This window comes from Aedes aegypti, chromosome 2, assembly GCF_002204515.2.
Source record: "Aedes aegypti strain LVP_AGWG chromosome 2, AaegL5.0 Primary Assembly, whole genome shotgun sequence".
NCBI lineage: Eukaryota > Metazoa > Arthropoda > Insecta > Diptera > Culicidae > Aedes > Aedes aegypti.
The window spans coordinates 193,724,915-193,750,653 of NC_035108.1; the positions used below are offsets into that span (position 1 = coordinate 193,724,915).

At 40.0% G+C, this 25,739-nt stretch overlaps 1 protein-coding gene across 1 annotated transcript in view; it reads left to right on the top strand.

The window, feature by feature from the left end:
• LOC5573010 (protein spaetzle 5) overlaps positions 1 to 25,739 on the top strand; it is a 53,381-nt gene that overhangs the window by 15,472 nt on the left and 12,170 nt on the right. Inside the window, exons 2-5 of the mRNA XM_001654288.2 lie at positions 18,989 to 19,222; positions 19,290 to 19,471; positions 20,950 to 21,665; positions 21,745 to 21,808. Of these exons, the coding sequence (XP_001654338.2) occupies positions 19,184 to 19,222; positions 19,290 to 19,471; positions 20,950 to 21,665; positions 21,745 to 21,808 (1,001 nt within the window). The 5' untranslated portion in view covers positions 18,989 to 19,183. The remainder of the gene's footprint in view (positions 1 to 18,988; positions 19,223 to 19,289; positions 19,472 to 20,949; positions 21,666 to 21,744; positions 21,809 to 25,739) is intronic.

A 25,739-nucleotide genomic window follows, 5' to 3' on the forward strand; every position in this document is an offset into this window, starting at 1 on the left:
CGATTCCTTGCAGGAATTTCCCATGCATCAAGATAGGCCAAGAAATTACTTTTCAGCAGCGAATCAGGCTTAATAGGGTAATCTAGAATGCCGTGAAAAGTGTACTGCGATCTGTCAAACTTGGGTACCTTTTGCACTACCGAGGGACCAAATGCAGTACTACAGTGGTACCCAATCTGAGCCTAAGTGGGACGGACCTGCCTGAACTAACCGCATTTACTTCAAAATTTATTTCAAATTAATTTATCTACTAGTCTCCGAATTGGTTGGTAAATGGCTGGGCATGGCGTACCATTGGTACCTCGCGTACCTGAAGGAATAAAATAGACCCCTTTGTGCGGTCCTTAGCCTCTTGCCCAGCAACTCCTATCCCTACCTCCTCGCGGTACTGGCCGGGGTACGAGTAACCTTAGGGAAGATCGGGTAACCAACCCCCGGTGGGAACTTTGGTCGTATGCTGACAGGGAAGGGGGGGTTTGCTTTTGCTTTTGCTTTTGCTTCTGCAAACCTTGAGCGTCTGTACTCCATGTTAGGAGCGGCTCACAACAGCGTCTGTTCCCCATGTCAGGGGCGGCTGATCATCGTCCGAGTGCCAGAGAAGGACTCTAAGCTAAACTGCGCACTATGGTCCTCCGAACATTTAGGGGGAATGGTCCTCCGGATATCTAGGGGGTTGGTGTCAGGCCCTGCAAGCCAGCCGTAAAAAAATCAAGCAACGAATAATCAACGAGAGAATACGAACCGGGACAATCGGCGAAGACCACAGCGACGTAAAGGGACTAGCGATTGGAAGCTCGGTACGTGGAACTGTAAGTCTCTCAACTTCATCGGGAGCACATGCATACTCGCCGACGTGCTGAAGGACCGTGGATTCGGCATCGTAGCGTTGCAGGAAGTGTGTTGGAAGGGATCAATGGTGCGAACGTTTAGAGGTAACCATACCATCTACCAGAGCTGCGGCAATACACATGAGCTGGGAACAGCTTTTATAGTGATGGGTGATATGCAGAGGCGCGTGATCGGGTGGTGGCCGATCAATGAGAGAATGTGCAAGTTGAGGATCAAAGGCCGGTTCTTCAACTTCAGCATAATAAACGTGCACAGCCCTCACTCCGGAAGCACTGATGATGATAAAGACGCTTTTTACGCGCAGCTCGAACGCGAGTACGACAGCTGCCCAAGCCACGACGTCAAAATCATCATAGGAGATCTAAACGCTCAGGTTGGCCAGGAGGAGGAATTCAGACCGACGATTGGAAAGTTCAGCGCCCACCGGCTGACGAACGAAAACGGCCTACGACTAATTGATTTTGCCGCCTCCAAAAATATGGCCATTCGTAGCACCTACTTCCAGCACAGCCTTCCGTACCGATACACCTGGAGATCACCACAGCAGACAGAATCGCAAATCGACCACGTTCTGATTGATGGTCGGCACTTCTCCGACATTATCGACGTCAGGACCTATCGTGGCGCTAACATCGACTCTGCCCACTATCTGGTGATGGTCAAACTGCGCCCAAAACTCTCCGTCGTTAACAACGTACGGTACCGACGGCCGCCCCGGTATGACCTAGAGCGGCTCAAGCAACCGGATGTCGCAGCGGCATACGCGCAGCAACTCGAGGCTGCATTACCGGAAGAGGGTGAGCTGGACGAAGCCCCTCTTGAGGACTGCTGGAGAACAGTAAAAGCAGCCATCAACGATGCAGCTGAGAGCAACGTCGGGTACGTAGGACGGAGTCGACGGAACGATTGGTTCAACGAAGAGTGCCAGGAGGTTTTGAAGGAGAAGAATGCAGCGCGGGCGGTCATGCTGCAGCAAGGGACCCGGCAGAACGTGGACCGCTATAAACGGAAACGGCAACAGCAGACCCGCCTCTTTCGGGAGAAAAAACGCCGCCTGGAGGAGACGGAGTGCGAGGAGATGGAACAGCTGTGCCGGTCTCAGTAAACGCGTAGGTTCTATCAGAAGCTCAACGCATCCCGCAACGGCTTCGTGCCGCGAGCCGAGATGTGCAGGGATAAGGATGGGAGCATTCTGACGGACGAGCGTGAGGTGATCGAAAGGTGGAAGCAGCACTTCGACGAGCACCTGAATGGTGCTGAGAGCACAGGCAATGAAGGACGGGACAACGGAGAAAATGCCTTCGTCAGTACTGCGGAAGATGGAAACCAACCAGCCCCCACTTTGAGGGAGGTTAAGGATACCATTCACCAGCTCAAGAACAATAAAGCTGCTGGTAAGGATGGTATCGGAGCTGAACTCATAAAGATGGGTCCGGAAAGGCTGGCCATTTGTCTGCACCGGCTGATAGGCACAATCTGGGAAACAGAACAGCTACCGGAGGAGTGAATGGAAGGGGTAATCTGCCCTATCTACAAGAAAGGCGACAAGTTAGATTGTGAGAACTTTCGAGCGATCACCATTCTAAATGCGGCCTACAAAGTATTATCCCAGATCATCTTCCGTCGTCTGTCACCTGTAGTAAACGAGTTCGTGGGAAGTTATCAAGCCGGCTTCGTTGACGGCCGATCGACAACGGACCAGATCTTTACTGTACGGCAAATCCTCCAAAAATGTCGTGAATACCAGGTCCCAACGCATCACCTTTTCATCGATTTCAAGGCGGCATACGACAGTATCGAACACTCCGGTTCGTTTGGATCCCACCGGGGACTACGACAAGGTGATGGACTTTCGTGCCTGTTGTTCAATATTGCGCTAGAAGGCGTTATGCGGAGAGCCGGGCTTAACAGCCGGGGTACGATTTTTACGAGATCCAGTCAATTTGTTTGCTTCGCGGATGATATGGACATCGTCGGCCGAACATTTGAAAAGGTGGCAGACCTGTACACCCGCCTGAAACGCGAGGCAGCAAAAGTTGGACTGGTGGTGAATGCGGCCAAGACAAAGTACATGCTAGCTGGTGGGGCCGAGCGCGACAGGGCTCGCCTAGGTAGCAGTGTTACGATAGACGGGGATACTTTCAAGGTGGTCGACGAGTTCGTCTACCTTGGATCCTTGCTGACGGCTGACAATAACGTTAGCCGTGAAATACGGAGGCGCATCATCAGTGGAAGTCGGGCCTACTATGGCCTCCAGAAGAAGCTGCGGTCAAAAAAGATTCACGCCCACACCAAATGTACCATGTACAAAACGCTCATAAGGCCGGTAGTCCTCTACGGGCATGAAACGTGGACGATGCTCGAGGAGGACTTGCAAGCACTTGGAGTCTTCGAACGTCGGGTGCTTAGGACGATCTTCGGCGGTGTGCAGGAGAACGGTGTGTGGCGGCGAAGGATGAACCACGAGCTCGCCCAACTCTACGGCGAACCCAGTATCCAGAAGGTGGCCAAAGCTGGAAGGATACGATGAGCAGGGCATGTTGCAAGAATGCCGGACAGCAACCCTGCAAAGATGGTATTCGCTTCGGATCCGGTTGGTACAAGAAGGCGTGGAGCGCAGCGAGCTAGGTGGACGGATCAAGTGCGTATCGATTTGGCGAGCGTGGGGCAGAACCGAGGATGGAGAGATGCGGCCACGAACCGAGTATTGTGGCGTGAAATTGTTGATTCAGTGTTATCTGTGTAGATGTTAACTTAATAAATGAATGAATAGTCTCCGAATTGTGGTCATTCAAAAATTCAAGGTTCGTCTCGGGATTTTAAGGGTTAACGAGATTTTTAGCCCTGGGCTAGTTCATCTCGAGACCAACGGCTTTACTTCCCTTCCGAAGGAACTATAACTCTTTTATTTTAAGTGATAATCACGGGGCTGGGATTCAATCACAGGTCCTCGGCGTGAAAGGCGTGTGTTCTAACCCCTACACTAGGTGCGTCCCCAAGAAAACATGGACAGTGGATAGTTGGTCATTCAATGTTTGCAGCTTTGAAAACTAATTAACTATGATTAATTCTATTGAAAAATCAAATGGTTTTATATTGGGTGTCCACATGCAAAAATTCTAGCAAATTACAAGTCTTGACGGAAATGGAAGGCCATTCAAATGTTTTTGTGCGACTTTTTCTACAAATACAATATATTTATTTTAAATTATGCTTTACATAACTTATTATTTGCACATATTTTACCCATAGGGACGCATTATATATGATATGTTTTGAAATGGCCTGTTTTGGTCTTTTGACATAACTATCACCATATTCAATACAGAAAATTAACAAGGGCAGATCTGCAAAATAGCTTTGATACAGATTTTTGAAATTAATCCCAATTTTCACGAATAATTCTAATAATAATGCGATTCGTGCAAATTTTCTATTGTTTTTTCACCAAATGTGTAATTTATTGTTTAAAATAGGGGAAGACGGACCACCTTCAGTTTGGTATGAAAATGGCGGTTTTCTTAAAAGTTCACCAAGCTCTTTTCTATATTCCTTTGTTTTATTAACGTACATCATTTACAAATAAAAATGTCTATAGGACTGACACACGGCATTCAAAGATATAGTAGTCAAACATCTTCGCAGTTAGTTTGGGAATAGTTTATTAAAAGACAACATAACTTGAATTTTTTGAGGTTTTGGAAAAGCAATTTTTGAATATTTAGTAAGCCATTAGATTACTGAACCCCGTCATTATAGAACAATCTCTTGGGTGCTTATAGAGAAACAAATTCCTTGAACTTTAGGAAAAATATCTAGCTGGATCTATAGCCCGCTGGGATTATTTTTTGAAGAATCCTTGTAAGTTACATAACAGAGTGGCAAAAAGGATTCTAAACTTATGGTCGTCCGATACTTTGTCTGTGATGGGAATCGATGACAAGGCGTGATGTATATAATCAAAATCAGTTGAAACTTCAGAATTTAAGAAGAATTATATATTTGAAAGTCACAATTATTCATTCTTTGCTCACTTTATTGTTGATGTGAACAACTTTGGAATGAGAACAGTGCCGGATTTGGGCTTCGGGTGGGCCGGGTCAGATTTCTTGACGGGGCCCTTGGCATAAAATGAGCGGCAAAAGCAAAGCATAGGAAAGTTAAGTATTATGAAAATAAAATATCCGGTAAACATAAACAATTGTAATACTACTCGGATTAGACTATACCCATATCACTTCATGAATATTGCGTAAAATAAATCATCTGTATGAAATACTTGAGAAGTTGCATATAGCACATGATGAAATGTTCCAGTTAAAATCAAGACAATATGATTAATCGAGACTTGAATAATAATAATAAATTCTAAATTCATATATTTTTTATTTTTTCGCAGATATGAACTCAAACGACAGTCATTATTGAAGCAATAAGTAAATCGTTTAACTAATTTTTTTTATCGTGTGGAAATTTCCTGATTCCCTACATTTATTGTTAAAAAATGTTCCTACCGCGACTGTATTGTGTGCTTTGAAATACTCAATTTAATTTTCATAACAGGAAAGGAACACACGATTGTCTAACTTTAATCGGAAATTTAACTAGTATTTGCGAACAAGAAGCAATTGCTTTCAGAAAGCACTTAGGCTTCACTCTCGGTCAACTAACAACTTCCAGAATTAGCTGCATGAGCTTTCCCCAAAACTCATGTTTTAGTCCCTTGCTTTAAAATTCAAATGGTCCAGATATTCACAAAGGTTTGTAAGAACACTTCGACAAATTGCAGATGATGCTATAGTTTCTGTAATTTTTTAAATTCCGTAGATTTTGGTCAAGTTTATGGTTAATTTGAAGCTCTTAGTAAAAATTCCAATATTTAAACAGAGCCATGAAAATATTGATACAAAATCAAAAAAATCTGTCACAAATGGAAAAGAGTACAGTAAAATATGTTAATATCGTATTTCTGATATAATTTCAGATGTGTTTGATAGAATAGTAGTTTCAGTATCCTAATGGTAAAATTAAGAAAATGTATGAATTAGTGAGTATCTTTATCTTATCAAGATCATTTTCATTGAAATTGAATAGTTCAGATAAAAATCGTATGGAATTAGTTACTTACTATCAAATAACATAATCTCATGGCAGAATATCTCTGTTAGAAATCGTATTGGATTTGTATTTTAAATTTAAAATCAATAATGTAAAAACAATTCATTGAGTTGTATCTCATTCCTCGGGGGGCCCGTGGCATTTGCCCCCTCGGCGACCCCCCAAATCCGGGCCTGGTGAAAATTAATTCTAAGATTAAAGTAATGAATTAATTAAAAGGACTAATAACCATAAACATTAAAAAAGCAGTCCCTCCCCTAGATTTCCAACACCCAATGTTAATTGCACTACAAGATGCTCCATCTCTCCTAAAGATTAGGTGACGAGAGACGGTTGACTGCTTATCCCTTGAAAAAGGTCCAATACACGGGACCGAAACGTCGGGCTTAGCCAAACAAGCCGTTTTAATTTATAAGACTGAGAAAGCCATAAAATTACAATTAAAAAAGCTTTTACCTAAAAAAATATGCAACTTTTTACGTAACTTCAGAATTGTTTTAAGAACGTTGTAAGGTTTTAAGCCAGCTATCAGTAATATCGTATATATTTTTCTCCAAACTGGTTAAATGGTAAACAGTTTTTATAGTTATGTTCACAGTTTTCATAACAGCAAAATGTACTGTTCACATCTTCTAACATACCTTAAAATGGGGTGAAGTTGATCACTTTCGAGCGATTCTGTTCTGTAACTCCTTGTAGAATACATGTATTATTATCCAATTATTTTAAAAAACATGTACTGATTGGATGTCTATTGAATTATATAAACGAAATTTAGACGAAATGTTCACCTAATAACAAAAACATTTTAAAAAAAATCAAAAAGTGGAGTTTTTGATTCCGGGGTGAAGTTGATCAATTATTGCGATAAGTTTACTAAAATAAAGAGATATGCTTTTTACTAAATTTGGGGTCACCGAATCTGGATCAAGTCTCAAAAATCTTACTACTTAATGATTTGTCGGTCAATTTTAAACTTGAATGTCGTAAATTACAGAACACACCACATTAAACGCCTAAAGGTATGCAATTTTCATTGAAATTAGCAACTCACGCGCAAAAATATACATTTTTTTTCAGAAAATGATAGTACCGTTTTGATTTATATTACGGACACTTAAGGTCTCAGTGAAGTATAACCCTGCATAGAGCACACAAAATAAATAATTCTGTATGATTCTTTAGCGTTATCAAGCGTAGAAAGCCCTTAACTTTCGAATGGTGGGTAAAAATTACGATTTCGCAACTTGAATAATTTTAAATAAATCAAAATGTGTGGCCTTTTCATGATTCTTATTCCGGACGCTTCCTCACTTTTGCCTCATATTCCGGACACTTAGAATCGAATTCCGGACAGCTCATGATAATCAATAATGGAACAGTCAAATCATCAATTGAAATCGTCAAACCACTAAAGAGACATCTAAGGTGGTTGGGCATTATAAATTTTCAAAGATATATATGGAAAAGCTTACTTAAATGAGCCTTGAAATTAAGAACTTTTGAACGGCAATAATTGAAACATTTCGTGTGAAATGTATCCCATACAAAGTAGAGTGTCCGGAATTTGAAGCTGTCCGTAATATGAATCAAAACGGTATATCCACTAAACAAATTCAAAACTGGATTCACAGAACACATCTGGAATGTATGAAACAGTTTAATTAAATGGTGTCTTTATAAAGTCGATTGTTTGGAGAAGAACCCTTCAACAGTTCATCAAACATTTCATAAAAAATCTGTTTTCCATGGTATAATTATCTTTAGTGTCAAACCGAACTAAGGAACATTAAGAGCAGCCATCGGGTAATACAACGTCACAGAAATTGTGCTCATTGAAATCGAATCATAGCTCTCTTGACAGTTTATACAAGTGGGTACGCGAATGATCAACTTCTCCCACTGATCAACTACACCCCGAATTACGGTACAGCAATATTGTGCATCAGGGGTTTGTTTCGAACACACAACTTTGACGGCAAAAGAAATGTCCAATTCAAGAATGTTGATCATCAGAGTGCTTCGCTGAAGCCCAAGCAGGCAGACAGTTCGTTTTATCGTTGTCGCCAAAGCTTTTTTTTTCTTTTTAGTTTGCAAGTCACAAGTTTTGTGTGCTTCTCGATGGCTACTCAGTCAAGGATGGATGATCAATTAGGTGAGCTCTTCTTCTTCTTTCTGGCGATACGTCCTCATTGAGACAGAGCCTGCTTCTCAGCTTAGTGTTCTTATGAGCACTTCCACAGTTATTAACTGAGAGCTTACTTTGCCAATGACCATTTTTGCATGCGTATATCATGTGGCAGGTACGAAGATACTCTATGCCCTGGGAAGTCGAGAAAATTTCCAACGCGAAAATTTCCAACCCGAATAGCTGCGCGTTTACCGCTACGGCTATCTGGGCCCCTTAGGTGAGCTTGTTTCATGCTTTTATTTTGAATGTGAAATATATTTTTCATCATTACAACGGTAGGAATGTTACTCATATGAATTGGTTTAACAGTTCGTCACTATAAGTGTCGACATAAACATGTACATATTCTTCATAACAATAGAAACCAAATACCTTATTTGCCTTATTTTAATCATTATAAAAAAAAAAAACAAACTTTGAATGGTTCGACGCCAAAAGTGTCGACTTATCATATGTTTACGTTACCTTTGAAGTACTGATAGGTGTTTTTCAACTGATGTTGCATGAATCGCCTCACTTACCAAGATGAATCATGATCATACAGCTGTAATCCCTCCCCACTAACGAAACTCCTTACCATGACAATCATGGAGGTGCAGAGGTGATCTCGGTCTCTAGTAACAATGGCTGCCACACTAATAGTCCTTCCTTAGATGACCTAAGGACGTGGCCGGCACTGCTATTGTCTTAATAATGTTTAGAGTTCTCGAAAGTGTACATTGAAGATGGAAGGCTACTCCCTAGCTACATCTATTGATTCCTTGTGCAACTTCGATTATTCTTGTCAATCGCGGAGTAGCAACTATGAACTGTACGGTCATGTATGCTTATGCCTATGCCTAATTCAAGAAAGTTGATCATTTGGGTCCATTGACTTAATTCTAATGTCTTATCACTGCAAGAAACGGTTAAAATTATTAAATGTAAATACTGTTATGAAGTGTCAATAGTTAAAAGGAGATATTTGCATTACTACGGGAGTCATCATCCAAGAGATCTACGTCTAGGAGTGCCTGGAAAAGCGACTGCTACCATTCCTGAAACAGACCTATGCTGTTTTGGACAAATTTGGCGTGCTTTTACTATGAGAAAAAGATAATCGAGTGGTACGATGCAAACAACGTGGTTTTGGGACTGGTGTTAGGTGGCGAATTAGGTCGATGAGACAACTGTGCAAAATTTCATGGGAGGGGTTAACCTGAACGCACGGCAGTTCCGATGTGGCCAACCAAAATAATAAACGAACATTTTTTCCATTAAATACACGAATTAAGCTACCAAAAGAAAATAAGAAGGTTTTTGTGTCATAAAATTTGACTGAAAGAAACGATTTTTTGACGACCAATTTTTGCCCATTTCAGTCTTTAACTCATCTAGGGGTCGCGACCCATAGTTTGGAAAACTATGCTATAGGGTATAGAGGTGAATTGTAAATTCATCATTCGCTTTGATTGATTTGTGAAAACCTTTAATATAGAAAATAACAGCACTTCTAAGATATCAGTTATTGATGTTACCTCTCTTATCTCATTTCGAATAATATGGGAGCTCATTCAAAATTTCTAATTGAATTTATTATTCTCTCTGGTCACCATTGTACAAAAGATGTCCTCAAACGACACCTGTCCAGAATGGTCAATGAAGTGTTTCGCTTTGATTACGCTATCTCGCCTTCATGTGCAGTTTACGGTATACCTACGCATGTCTATAAGTAGTAGGTAGGTACCGCGCATCAAGAGTGGTAAAGATTGAATAACAGTGCAGTGGAATCAAGCTGACTGCATTTTCGTTGCTCGCCAATCGAAACCCTTCCTAAACTATTCTCAAGGTAAGCTGACATACTTAGGCGCAGTTGTAATCAATTATATCTCGATATGTTATAATTTTAATTGGCAATTGGGAGCAAGTGTCGATGAAAAGTGTGTTGTAACGTATTGTCTAGTCGTCTTTTTGCTACAATTGAAGCAACTTAATAGTTATAACAAGGAGGGTGGCCAGAAGACGCTCCAAGAAGCATGTGAGCAAAAAGTGAAACCTACTGATTATAGCTCGATTATGGTGGCACCAACAGATTACAATCCGGAAACTGCTTCCTCAGTGTCCAATAAATCGTGAGAGGTTACTTCTGAATCACCTTTCTTTCCGCGTCGTCGTTCGTATAAGGTTAAACGGGAAAGGGTTTGTTTAGTCTTTAATTGCGGGAGTTTGCAAGAAGCGAATATTCGTATGAACCATGCAAAGCATGGTTCAAGAGATCGTTGCACTCTCTCTCGCATGAATCGATCGTTTGTAGGGGAAGGGGTGGTAAAATGAACACCTTAAGGAAATCATCTTGTTTCTGATAGAAAAACGAGGAATTTGTATAGCTCAATCGCCTAACATCAAAAATAGGGATGTAATCTATACCAGCTACATGGATTCAGACTTAAATAGCTTAATTTTCACATGTTTTCATCGCTATCAAAAAACGAAGCAAATGTTCATTTTACCTGCACTATGTGGGTAAAATGAACAGCGGCTGGTGGTAAAATGAACACCATGCAAACAACGTAAGCAAAACACATATTTTTGAAAATGTTCATTGCCCCACCGAAAATACATCCAATAACGGTTGTAACCCATTCAAAAAGAATTCTAAAGGTATCAGATTTGACATCATATTAAAACGATATTCGCCTCACTGCAAAACCTCAAGTCTTCCGAGCTAAAAGTAACGTCAGCTCTAATTTTCAAACGTAGTTTTCTAAAATCTTAGTTTTCGTTGATATTTTCACTTCAATTGACCTATGTATCAACTCGAACACTCAGATTTATGTTCTAAATCGTCCGTGCGTGATAAAAAAATCATCGAAATTTGTTTTTTCTCGGTAAAAGGCACGGTGTTCATTTTACCACCCCTGTTCATTTTACCACCACTTCCCCTATTTATTTTTTTCGTGTCGGAGGCGGTTGAACGTGACCGTGATCATCGTTTTGTTTGCTTTGGGTAGCTTTGATACACGTGCATTTGGAAATTTAACATCGAACATTTATTTTAATTTATTGAAAAAAAAAAATCAATGTGGAAGTTTTTGCAAGCATATCCTTACAGACAAACAGACGTTACAACTAAAATAATTACATATTTAAAACAAAGAGAAAATTAACTCTTAATGCTAGAAGGCTATTGACTGTTTAAAAAGAAGCTTGCTACGATCGACGCGCCTCCATCTATCATATAACGGAGGGTAATAGAACTAAGTTGGAATGCCCATCGTACCTTCGTGCCGTGCCTCTGCTGTTGGAAATTTTTAAAACTACCTAAAGCAATAAAACAGTACTTTTTAGTGCTACAAAAACAGTTCTCTTCAGTACTATTGATCCCTTCACGATCCTTGTTCCTTGTTCGACCCGTCTCTTAAATTATTCGTTGGACCCGTTAGTAAAAGCTGACGGTGGTAATCCTTCTTTGACAGCGTCTTGAAAAAAAAAACCTCTTAGAATGTATTTTCTTCCTTCGTTTATTCACTTTACATGGTTGCAACCACGAACAAAAGAAAGGGTGAATCTCTGAATTCACAACTCTCTCCTTAAAAGTGGGATTTAAAACTGTCACTAAACGCGACAAAAATGAAAGAAATGACGTTTCTCCAGAATACGCGCCTACTTCCAAGGGTGAAATGGTTAACCCATATCCGCCGAGCGTCCTCAAAACAGGACAGATGCTCCAAACGCCCAGCGTCCTATAAATAGCATAGTACTTGTAGTGCAAATATCTTGAAAATAAAGAGGTTTAGAAGAATACTGTCTTCTACAAAGTTGATCACAGGACTGCTGACGTCCACATGGTAAAGATTTTACTTCAGAATTGACTCATCAGGTGGCTCACAGACTCCGACAAATGCGTATGCAGAAACAACGTACGAAACAATTGATATCTTTGACAAAGTTGAACAACTAAATGAGATCTATTCGCGTAAAATTTTATTAGTTCGGAAAACATTCACTACTGTGGTGCTACTGTATAACAATTTTATTTGTTAATATCTCAGTCAAGTGACGAGATATAAAACTGGTGTCTTCGACAAAAGTGTTCAACTGATGGAGATCTATTCGCCAAGAAACATAGTAGTTTGGAAAACTCTCCCAAGGTGGTGCTAGTAGCCAATCAAATTATTTGATTATCAGTCCGATATGTCCATTGCAAAGGTTACTACTAGTAAGTGCTGTTAAATGTCAAAATTTTGGGAAATCTAAAATGCTTGTAGCTCTCTACCATGCGAAATATAATATCAGCAAATATTGCTAACCGATAGTAATTCGGAATAGGTCACCGGGAAAAACATTTTCCGATGACTTTTTCCACGCAGTAGGATGATATTAGCAATATTCAAATGTCAAAGTCACGTGATATTCACGTGGTCACGTGATGACCTTCAACAGTCCTGGTTACAGGACAGTAAGTGATTCAAAATGTATTGGGAACACGAAATTACGTCTGTTTGTTTATTATTTTCCTGGTAATGGTGTGAATTCCAATCTAGTATTCATTAAAATTCTGTTCTTTGTCTCGATCTCTCCTTATCTCAATGTCCCTTCGAGATGTGGAGGGTCTTCTGTTCTTGTTTTAATTATTAACCTTTCGATCGTCGCGCGAATTTTTGTAACGCGAATAGTCTTGCATTGTACTTTGTACAACACCCTGGGTTTTTCATATCTCGTGATCTAGATTAACCTTCAAGTCGTCGCGCGGTTTTCCACCGTCAGAACCACCACGCTGCTGCTGTGAATGAAAAGCGAGGTTTTTTCAACAGTGTTGTACAAAATACAACAGTGCGACGACTGAAGTGTTTAGTATTGAAAAACCATCTTCGACAAAGTTGTTCAGAAGAACCAGGGCTGACATGCCGTGATGGTAACCATATCATCTACTAGAGCTGCGGCAACACACGTGAGCTGGGAACGGCTTTTATAGTGATAAGGTGGTGGCGATCAACGAAAAAATGCGCGAGTTGAGGCTCAAAGGCCGGTTCTTCAACTTCAGCACCATAAACGTGCATAGCACTCACTCCGGAAGCACTGATGATGACAAGGACGCATTTTACGCGCAACTCGAACGCGAGTACGACCGCTGCCCACGACGTCAAGATCACCATAGGAGATTTGAATGCTCAGGTTGACCAGGAGGAGGAGTTCAGGCCGACGATTGGAATGTCAGCCCACCGGCTGACAAACGAAAACGGCCTACGACTGATAGATTTTGTCGCCTCCAAAAACATGGCCATTCGCAGCACCTACTTCCAGCACAGCCTCCCATATCGATACAACTGGAGATCGCCACAGCATACGGAATTACAAATCGACCACGTTTTGATCGAGTGACGGCACTTCTCCGATATAACCGACGTCAGAACCTATCGTGGCGCTAACATTGATTCCGACCACTACCTGGTGATGGTGAAACTGCGCCCAAAACTATCCGTCATCAACAATGTAAGGTATCGACGCCCGCCACGGTATAATCTAGCGCGACTGGCCCAGCCGAACTTCGCCGCCGCATACGCGCAGCATCTCGAGGTAGTGTTGCCGGAAGAGGATGAGCTTGACGAAGCCCCTCTTGAGGACTGCTGAAGCAACATAAAAGCAGCCATCAACAACGCAGCCGAGAGCATCGTCGGGTACGTGGGAAGGAGGACATGTAACGATAGGTTCGACGAAGAATGCAGACAGGTTTTGGAGGAGAAGGATGCAGCACGAGCTGCAATGCTGCAGAAAGGAACGCGACAAAACGTGGAGCGATTAAAAGAAAACGAAAGCAGCAAACCCGCCTATTCCGGGACAAAAAGCGGAATGTGAAGAAATGGAACAGCTGCATCGTTCACAAGAAACGCGAGAAGCTTAACGCATCCCGAAAAGACATCGTGTCGCGAGCCGAAATGTTTAGGGGATAAAGACGGAAGCATCCTGACGGACAGACGTGAGGTGATTGAAAAGGTGGAAGCAGTACTACGATGAACACCTGAATGACACGGAGAACACAGGCGCAGATGATCACGACAGCGGAGGAAGTCAGCACGGCGGATGAAGGAAACCAACCTGCCCACATTGAGGAAAGTTAAAGGTGCCATCAACAAGACCGCTGATAAGGATAGTATTGGAGCTGAATTCATCAAAATGGGCCCGGTGAGGTTGGCCGCCTGTCTGCACCAGCTGATTGTCAGAATCTGGGAAACGGAACAGCTGCCGGAGGAGTGGAAGCAAGGGGTCATATGCCCCATCTACAAGAAGGGCGACAAACTGGAATGTGAAAACTATCGTGCGATCACCATTCTGAATGCCGCCTACAAAGTGCTACACATTACGCTAATTTTACCTGAAATCGGTGAATTTCACCGTAACATCATCAGCTGAACAGTTCGGTGAAATATAACACCGTAATTTCGTCGCAATTTTACGGATACCGGTGATCTTTTACCGAATACTGTAAAAATTTACCGTACTCCGTTAATTTATTTCACCGAACTGTTCAGCTGTTGAGATTTCACAGGAATCCGTAAAATAATTTAAGTGTGTATCCCAGATTATCTTCTGTCGTCCAGCACCATAGCAAATGAGTTTGTGGGAAGTTATCAAGCTGGTTTCATCAACGGTCGCTCGACAACGGACCAAATCTTCACTGTACGGCAAATCCTCCAGAAATGCCGTGAATACCAAGTCCCAACGCATCACTTGTTCATCGATTTCAAAGCGGCTTATGATAGCATCGACCGCGAAGAGCTATGGAAAATCATGGACAAGTACAGCTCTCCCGGGAAGCTCACAAGATTAATAAAAGCAACGATAAACGGTGTGCAGAATAGCGTGAAGATTTCTGGCGAACATTCCAGTTCGTTCGAATCCCGCCGGGGACTTCGACAGGGTGATGGACTTTCGTGCCTATTGTTCAACATTGCGCTAGAAAGTGTCATGTGGAGATCCGGGTTCAATAACCGAGGAACGATTTTCACAAAATCTAGCCAATTTGTTGGCTTCGCGAATGATAGACGTGGATACTTTTGAGGTGGTTGATGAGTTCGTCTACCTCGGATCCTTGTTAACGGCTGATAACAACATTAGTCGTGAAATACGGAGACGCATCATCAGTGGAAGTCACGTCTAGTATGGGCTCCAGAAGAAGCTGCGGTCGAGAAAGATTCACACCCACACCAAATGTACCATGTACAAAACGCTCATAAGACCGGTGATCCTCTATGCACATGAAGCATGGACCATGCTGGAAGAGCACCTGCAAGCACTTGGAGTGTTCGAACGAAGGGTGCTTAGGACCATCTTTGGCGGTGTACAGGAGAACGGTGTGTGGCGGCGGAGAATAAACTACGAGCTCGCAAGGCTCTACGGCGAAGGTTGCGAAAGCCGGAAGGGTGCGCTTGGCAGGGCATGTTGCAAGACGACCGGACAACAATCCTGCAAAGATGGTGTTCGCTTCGAATCCGGTTGGCACAAGATGGCGGGGAGCACAGCGAGAGAGGTGGCTTGATCAGGTGCAACAAGATCTGGAGAGCGTGGGCCAAAATCGAAGTTGGAGGGACACAGCCATAGACCGAGTAAATTGGAGTAACATCGTTAACGAGGATTTATCATATTAATTGATGTAACACCAACTAAAAATATAAATAAATACCGTGATTATTCAGTTTCAGAATTCCACCACCAGGTGGCGCTAGTGTACATGAAAGTTTTGTTTTGCAAATATCTCAAGAGCCTGAGTACTTAGAATGATGGCATCTTCGAGATTTGGCCTGCCTGGTGCCGCTAATGAGCATGACACTTTTGTTTTGCGGATATCTTAGGACACTTTAGATGACAACTTAAATGGATGCCACCTTCGGCAAAATTGTTCAATACCTTGAGGCTATCATTATTTTAGCCAATAAATTGGAAATTTTGCCACTAGTGTGCATGAAACAGTTTTACGGATACCTCAGGAACCTGACCACTTAGAAAGATGGCGTCTTCTGCAAAGATGTTCAATAGCTGAAGGATTATGATTGTTAGAGACAGTTGATTCAAAAATTTATCTCCAGGCAGCGTTAGTGGGCATAAAACTTTTGTTTTGCGAATATTTCAAAATTCTGACCACTTCGAAAGATAGCGTCTTCGGTAGAGTTGGTCAGTAGCTCAAAGACTGTCTTTATTTGGGCCTTTCAATTGAAGATTGACTAAATTATTGATGATCCTCAAGCTGCTGAGCAACTTTGCCGAATATGCCATCTTTATTAATGGTCAAGAATCAGGATCCTGAGATATTTGCAAAATAAAAATGTCATGCTCACCAGCGCCGCATGGTGCCATAAACTCTAATCTCAACTTTACCAAAGAAGCCATCTTTCTAAGTGGGCATGGTCTTGAAATATTCGCAAAACAAAAGTTTTATGCCCACTAGCGCGGCCTGGTGGCAAAATCTTGAATCTCTTGCCTAGAATAATGATAGTCCTTGAGCTACTGAAAAAAATTACCAAAGATTTTTTTTTTAACAATGCCATCTTTCTTAGTGTACAGGCTCCATAGATATTTGGAAAATCAAAAGTATCATGCTCGCTAGCGCCGTCTGGTGGGAAAATTTTGAATTAACTTGCTCGAACAATGATAGCCCTTGAGTTATTGAACAACTTCGTCGAAAAGGCTGCTGCTGAAATATTTGCAAAACAAAAGTAAAAGTTTCATGCACTAGTGCCACCTAGCGGTCAAATTCTGAATATTAATTAGGAACCATCAGATAGCGCTCCACCTCCAGAACAACTTTACTGAAGACCCCATATTTCTGAATTATTTAGATTTGAAATACATCGATTTCAATTTGTAATCTACTCGAACCGTGTATAGTGCGTTCATTATTATGCGACTTCTATGTACATTTGTTGATTTTACCGCATTATAAAGGGCTATACTGTAAATAAAAACCGTCTAGTATTGTTCTTAAGAAGATTCTTGAGGAACACATTTTAAATTGGTGTCGATAGATATCTTTGTTCTAAAATGATAGCATATAAATCACAGCTGTTGTACAAAGTACAACAGCGCGACAGCCCGAAGGTTAAGTTTTTCAGTTTTCAGATTGTTTTGCCAAAATTTTGCAGTCGCTCTTCAATTATGAAATTACGGTTCTAATGCCATACCTTCTAAAAATTATCGATCCAATGCTGGGAAAATTAGCCATGTTTTCAATGTGTTATTAGACCTATTCATATTTTCAAAAATGTCTGGAAACTCCCCAGTCAACCAATACCTTGTCATTTCATTGCGAAATGAACTTCTGGAAAACATTTCACTCAATTTAGAGTAAATTTAGGTGTGCTTCAAATCAATTACGTGCTTTTAAGTTATTTTCAAGCTTTAAAAAATCATAACTACCGAACGAAACATCGAAATTTATCGGAAATACCTCTACATAGTAGTTTATCCAATTCTACGAACTTTTGTCGAACACTATTTTATGATTGGAGCAAGTTATAACATAGTTTGGTGTGGTTTGTATCTTGAGGTTCTTGAAAATGTCTTTTTTCGGGAAACGTTTTCACTGAAAAGCATGCCTGCATGAAAATTTCGGATGTTTAATTTCCAGGCATGATGACTATGCATATCTGAAAGTCAATCCCGTTCAAAGCTACCGTTTATCTTACGAAAATAAATTGTAAAAACTAGGTTATTATGAAGCACATTTGAAAATCCACTGTGGGTGAGCCAAGAGCACCACCGTGAGCTTCAAAGGATACAAAAAAATGAACACGTTAGCATTGCCTTTTCGCAGTCGATGATGATGATTGTTTTCAAATCGTTCTAAATGATCAGTGAAATGCGATCAAAATAATCATCACTCGCAAAGAAAAAGCAATGCTAACTTGTTCAATTTATTAGTTTTCGGTACATGTGTCATGCATGATTTAACTATCATCAGGTTACGATGCGGTGTTCGATCTTTGGGCATTTATTGTAATTTATAACCTTAAGCAACATGTAACCTGTTGATGGTAAATAAATTCACAAATGTATTATGTTTGATTCCCGTTGACTAAGGCCTGATAAAATAATGCCAATGGGTGTTTTATATACCATGTGTATTGAGAAAACTGCAATTTCTGGGTACTGTGGAGAACAAATTTGGATCAAACAATGTTAAAACTCAATTTAATCTTATTAGCGTGTTTAACAAACTTTAACAAAATAGAATTAGCTTTCAAATAGTGGTAATAGCAAGTGGTTTTGATTTTCCACATGCTAATTTTGATTTTTCAAATCTTGAAATAAGCCCAAAACACATTTTCAACTTGAAGCATACTGAAATCTTTCTCAAATGAGCTGAAAATTTGACCAGATATTGTTTTTGGCATGAGAATTCCAAATACTGCTTGACCGGTAGATTTCCAGACATTTTTTTTAAATATGAACAGGTCTAATGTGTAATTTATGAAAAATGTCACAACTTTGAGTAAAAATTTAGTTAACCAAAAACGTTTTTATCAAACCGCTCACGAGATAAGATTAGCTTATTGCCTTTCGAATGAGCTTAAGCTTAGTCATAAATGACCGGAGATGTGGACAAAACACTTCTGTATGTGTTTTAGGGGCTGGCCCCACGGGAGTGTATGTGTAAAAATCACACTGTTAGTCTTAATGAAACTTTCACGATTTGCTTTTCACTTGAATATTAAAAAGTCACAGGATATTGAATTTCCCAAATTTAGTTCATCATACATTGGCTATGTTAATGATGTATGTTGATGATGAGAGATATTAAAAAAAAACTGAATTCAACTAAATATGGTCGACATTTCAATTTATTTCTCGTTTCAGATTATCAGAGGCTCAACATTTAAATATTAACTTTGAAGCAGCTGCGTCCGAATTTAATGCGTGTTCGCCTAAATCCATAATCAATCACAGAGTTTGATTTAGAAAAGTTGAATAATTGTGCATCGAGAACCGATCTACTCCAACACACTGTCCGGGTCTCGCAATTTCTCGTGGTTGGCACGCGAGTAGATTAAAATGATTACCGATAGCAATAGCATATCAGCGGCAGCAGTCGTAAGTGGATCTATAACTAATTGACAGATGAATAGACTGAACTAATGTTAATATATTTTATAAACAGCTATGCGTGCTTCAGCTGATATCAGCATCGCCTCCACAACAACAGCAACAACAACAGTTCCAAAAGAATTGCGGACTTTACGGCCAGGTGCCATGTACGTATGTTCCGGCTCCACCCGGAATCACGCCAAAGTGTGCTTCCCCTGGGAAGACGTTTTGCGAGCAAAATCCCGAATATCCGACGTAAGTAATTTTTCGGTCATTTGCTGCGTCATGGTTCCCATTCAGATGTTGACGAAATGTGAGTGATTCATGAGAAAAACAGGGCTGGTAGCGAATAAGTAGATACATAATACCTGTAAAAGTAGACTAAATGAGGCTAAGCTTGAACTAATAAGTAACCAACAAATAAAAAAGGTTAATTAGAACTATAAAAAAGAAGGATGTAGCTTTCATTTCAAGCTAAAAACATATTGGTGGCAATTTTGAATTTTCCGCCATATTTAAGGCTTAGTAGCCCGTCATTCGTTTTGGCAACAATGATGACTTTTCAGCTTGCATTTCAAAGTGACAAAAACTCAATCTTGATAGTTTACATTGACTTGAAAAAGTATCACTGTACGCGCTAACATGCATAAAGTATGCTGATACTTTTTCAGCTGTGTCAGTGCAAAACCAACTGATTTTCTTTGATTCAAAATCGTGAGATGAATTAGCAACAATCATCAACGACGCGTACAAATTTCAATGACGGCCTACTTCGCCTTAATTTCGTCTGAAAACCCGTTTATTTTCATAATTCGCGTACCGCTCAAAACTAAGAAAAACCTATGAAATTAACGATCTTCAAAATCATGTTCTACGATTTTGACATATATGACGATTTCAACATCATTTTTGTACAACAAATAAACAAGTTTTCAATCGTTGGCGTTTTCTTCGAGTGGAGTGAAGAATAAGAGTATTAATTTAAGGGAAAGAATCTGGCGGTCATCTTGGATTTTGACGCCATCTTGATTTTACGTAGTAGAATGAGTTTTTCACCTTATTAGCACTCAATTTGTTGAGTTTTGAGGCTAACACTAAAAACAGGTTAGGTAATGCTCTTCTTGTTATTCTTTTTTTTCTTGGAGCTACGACTCTACTTGAAACGAGCATGCTACTCAGCTTAATTATGTATGAAAACTGGGTTTTGAATAAACTTTTAAGCTTTTTAACGCGTGCTCAACAGAGTTGCATCAGCGTTCGACTGTCATCTTCCAAGACATACAATCCGCCGTAATTTCGCGAAAATACTCGCTCGAAGAATTGTTTGAATTTTATTACATATTGTTTTATTTTTGTATATCTTTACCTATATTGTTGTAAATTTAAGTTACCACACATCATTAGGACGTATTGTCTGTTGGTGAAAACAAATTAAACAAATAGACAAAGAAAGTACCAAATATTAAAAGAAAACTTGGTCAGAAAAAAATGGCTTTAGAGATTATTTTGCTTGCAAAACAGACTTAAAAACTGTAGAACTTTCGAGACTCTTTAAAAAAATGTAACAAAAAAAGAAACCTGCTTTCAGCCCTGACAAAAAGAACGCCATGACCGATTTATACAAATTTGTCGTAAATGGCCCAGTCAGCATCGTGAAGTGGAGATAGTTGTGTGTTTGCTCACATTTTGCTGATTGTACTGCTCATTCATCTTAACTTTTTTGTCGACTTTAGTCATTTGATCCAGCGTCTGGTTGAGCAATTGGGCTACCAGCGGATTCTCGCCAACGAAGAACGTGTGGAATTCAACGTGAATCGCGAATGGGAGGAAGAGCATCACCATCATCATTATCACCATTTTTATGGCCCCTCAATGGCCACTAGTGGCAGTTATGGGCCTCAACCGCATAAGGTCCCATATCAAGGCTACAGCTATGACCTACCCAAACAGCAGCAGCAGCATTACCAACAGAATGACAACACCGTGACCTTTGACCAGAAACCCCCACCAATGCCCGTTCCTCAGCCCATCTACATCCCAAAGCCTCAGTATTCGTTCAATTATCACACGTACGTGAGACCTCCGGTGAATCACAATCCTCAAACGACCAGCTCGTCCGGAGCCACAGGCTATTTCTATCCTCAACCAGCGACACCATTTAGTCCAGCGGAATGGTTGAGACGATTTGCACGTGACCTCACTCAAAAGCAGACCCCAGCAAGAGGTTTCAGCTACCATCGAGTGGCTGGACCAACTCCTTCGCCATCTCCCTTCAAGTTACCACCCGAATTGGAAGTGAAGCCATCGCCATTTCGGTTGGTGAACGAAACGGTATTTCACGAGGCCGTAACTCGGTCACGTCAGAAGCGCCAAGTCACCGAAGGCCGGACAGAACTTTGCCAGACGCGTGAGATGTACGTTACGCCGCAGGCAGCTCTGAACACCAAAGGTGAGTAACGATGCCTTATCTCTGCCGTTGTTTGGTTCATGTGACTGAAGTAGTTTTGTCTCGTTTGCTGTGCTACTAGGCAACTGGATGTACATCGTAAATCACGAGGAATCGCGGCAGTTGGTGAAAGCGGAGATATGCACGTAAGTTTTGTTTTATTGGCTTTGAGATGTACTGGGAGACGACTTGTTTTGAATATTTTTATTCTGGCAAGTATCGTAAAACGGGGTGACATTGATAGACATGACCTGCCTCATAAAAAATTGGAATCAACATTCTTTATTGATATATTTTTAAAGCATGAATGGTGCTTCCCATGGTGCTTATATTCATGAGCTTATAAAATCCTTTTTTTTTTTTTAAGAATTCGAATTTTGATGCAATGGTAATGATTTGCATGATTATGGATAATCTTACAGAAGATTCATGCCTCACATCAGTTCTGCCAATGATGAACTAAGAAAAAGGCTTTTGGTATTAAAAAAGGAATTGCTGAAAATAATTAATTACGGACACTTAAGGCCTCCGTGAAGTATAACCCAGCATAGAGAATATAAAATAAATCATTCTGTATGATTTCTTAGCGTAATCGATCGTCGGAAGGCCTTAACTTTTGAATGGTGGATAAAGAATATGCGGAAGCGAATAATTTTGAATAAATCAAAACGTTGGGCCTTTTTAAGATTCTTATTCCGGACGCTTCCTTACTTTTGCCTCATATTCTGGACACTTTGATTCGAATTCCGGACAGCTCATGATAATCATTAATGGAACAGTCAAATCATCAAATGAAATCGTCAAACCACTAAAGAGACATCTAAGGTAGTTGGGCATTATAAATTTTCAAAGATATTTATGGAAAAAGCTTACTAAAACGATCCTTGAAATTGAGAACTTTTGAACGGCAAAAATTGGAACATTTCGTGTGAAATGTTTCCCATACAAAGAAGAGTGTCCGGAATTTGAAGCTGTCCGTAATATGAATCAAAACGGTATAATCTCAAATATTACCGAGCATTTTATACATGGTTGATTAATGTCAACCCATACCGTGTTGGTTCAAATTATCTGGACGTTTCGAATCCGAATACTTACTTTACTTTTGATTGTGCTACGTCCTTCAAGACATGACCTGTGCCACAATGTTAATCCTACAAACTCAGTCCATGGCTGCTTGCCTCCAGTTTCTCGATTGTCGCACATTTCTAAGATTTTGCCTCACTTGGTCAAACCACTTAGGTCATTGTGCCCCTCTTTGTCTTGTACCGGCTGGACTCGCGGTGAACATCATTTTAGCAGGATTGCTGTCCGGAATTCTCACAATATGCCCCGCCCATCGAACTGTTCCAGCGTTGGCGACATTCTGGATACTGGGCTTACCGTAGAGTTGCGCAAGTTCATTCTTCTCTTCTCATCCATAGGCTGTATTCAAATACTCTGTAAATATTTGGCTAGGCATAAATCAACAGATAAACATCGGTTTATACACTGACCAAATTTTTGCGATGTCAAACATTTGTTTGTCTCTGTAGCAATTCAAGCCAAATATTTGCCATAGTACACTGATAGCTTTAGTACGGAGGTGAAGTTTACCATACCGCAAGTTCTTGTAGTAGAATCGACTTCCGGAATGTTACGTCTTCGAATTTCTCTGCTGCTGATGTTATCTGACGTTATCAATGATCTTAGGTACACAAATTCAGCCACGCCCTCGAGCTCATCCCGTCGATCGTCCGTCTGAATCCAGGACACCGGTTTTGATTTACACCAGCCACCCAACAATTATTATTTCGTTAACTGTTATGAATGCAGCACGTTGAAAACGTCATAATTTTGGATCTTTTGTGAAAAAATCGAAAATTAATCCAAAAATACCGTTAAAAAGGCGAGTGTCCAGCTTCCAGAGGATAGGCAACTCGAAACAGCACAGTATATGCTTAATAAAAAAAAAATCTAATAAAATTTACATGTTCAATTAAACTATTTATTAAACATTTTTGAAACTTTCACAACAAAAATAAAATAATATACAGTCTATGTATACCAGTACTTGTTTCAAAAATTTAAAACTTGCAATATTCGCATTTCCTTGTCAAATATCTAAAAAATACTTGAAAAACTGATCAATGTTACTCCGAAGTACGTCAATCAATAGTTTGTAATGCATTCTACTCATATTTAGAAAAAAAAAAACTTATATATTTAAAAACAGCATTGCTGATGGTAGATACAGGTCTGACTCGCTTATCCGGAGTATAGATTTTTTTTCACTCTGAATAATCGAATCACGAAAAGAAAAATTAAAATCTGCGATAAAATAACTAAATTATTTTCTTTGTTTTATTTATATGATGCAGCGGTGTAGCCAGATATTATTTTTAGTCACATTTGGAGTCTTGAGAAGAAAAATATTTTTAGCCAGCATACACAAAAACCCCTTTTTCAAATCCCCCTTCTCTTACCTATGTACTCAACTTCAAAACCATTCATATTTTATACTGCAATACCAAATGATCTGAACTTTATCCATTAAACATGAAAAACAAGAATATCAAAAACCAAACTCCGGATAATCGAGTCCAACCTGTAATTATATTACACACAAAGAACAACACATAAAGAACAAAAAAATGATTTCATTGGAATCTTCTACTTCAATCTGCCTTTACGTCTCAACTAGGACAGAACCTGTTATTAACTGACATCTTTTTTTGCCAATCGATCATTTTCGCGAGCGTATATCATATGGTAAACACGGAAATATTTCTATGCCATTAGAGGTCGACAAAATGTCCGTACCGGAACGATCATCGACCGTTGAGATACGAACTTGCGGCCTTAAACATGATCTTGCTGGAAAAATATGTGATTTGGAACAAAAAAATACGTATTTTGGCACTACATTCCGATGATGCATTTTAATACCAATTGAGGGGTGTAAGTGATAGTATTTTTATGTGATTTTTTCCGTCCAACAAAAAAAAAAAATAATTCATATTGATTTGTTTTTCTTTTAATGTCCATACATTTAATATATAATGACAAAACACTTCTGGTTTTCCGCAAAATCAGATTTTCGTCACTTATATTTAAGTATTTGCTTCTAATACCTTCAACTGTACTAGCCTTCAACGAAGTTGGAAATTGGGTTGATGGTGCTCTTGACAGCCATATTACCACCATTAACACTAGGAGCTCCGCGATCAAATATCAGTTGTACCTTAAAATACAATCGGCCATATCTCAACAACGGCTCAACGGATTTTCAAAATTCTTTCACGTATCTCATATCCATATTTCATAGCTTAGTACGATAGGGAAAAATTGTTCCAGGGATGTTCATATTTCCCCTAGAGGAATTAAATCAATACAATTTTTTTCGCACACAGATGCGCCATAAAAATCGTGTCAGATTTTACCACAAATGTCAAAATTTAAGATTTTTCAAACCGAATGATCCAAATCGCGCATGTAAAGCAAAAAATACTTCGAGCATCCTTAACGAGGCATGTATGGTTCGCGGATTCCGCATGCCAAATGATTTAGTGCTCTTGATATGCATGCTAGAGGTTTGAAATCTTCGACAAAGTATTTTGGAGCAAGGTGCACTACATTTTGATCCCTTTAGATTTTTTGACATTTTTTTGTAATTTTTTTGACATAAAATTGATTGTAGAGGTCAATTTAAGATGCTAAAGCAGGCATTGATCTCTTATTACCCTGTAAATTTTATATGACCATCAACATTCAAAGCAATCTGTAAGAAATTTGGTAAGGTTTGGTTTCTACGCAAATATGGGTGATGAATTTCTTCTACGTAGAAAAATTACAATACTCCGCTATAAATTTTGGTTCACCTGTAAAAGGTTTGAAATATGTGTTCTCGTAGTTTTTTAAATGGAACAAACTTTTGATATAATATGGATTTCTGCTCAAACGGGGTTGGTGGTCTGATGGTTACACAAAAGCAAACCTCTCTGCCATGCCTTTCCCCCAATCCATACACTCCGCATGAACTGGCGTAGATGCAGTCGGACTCCACGGTCTACAGTGGACTAGTATAAGTGCAACATC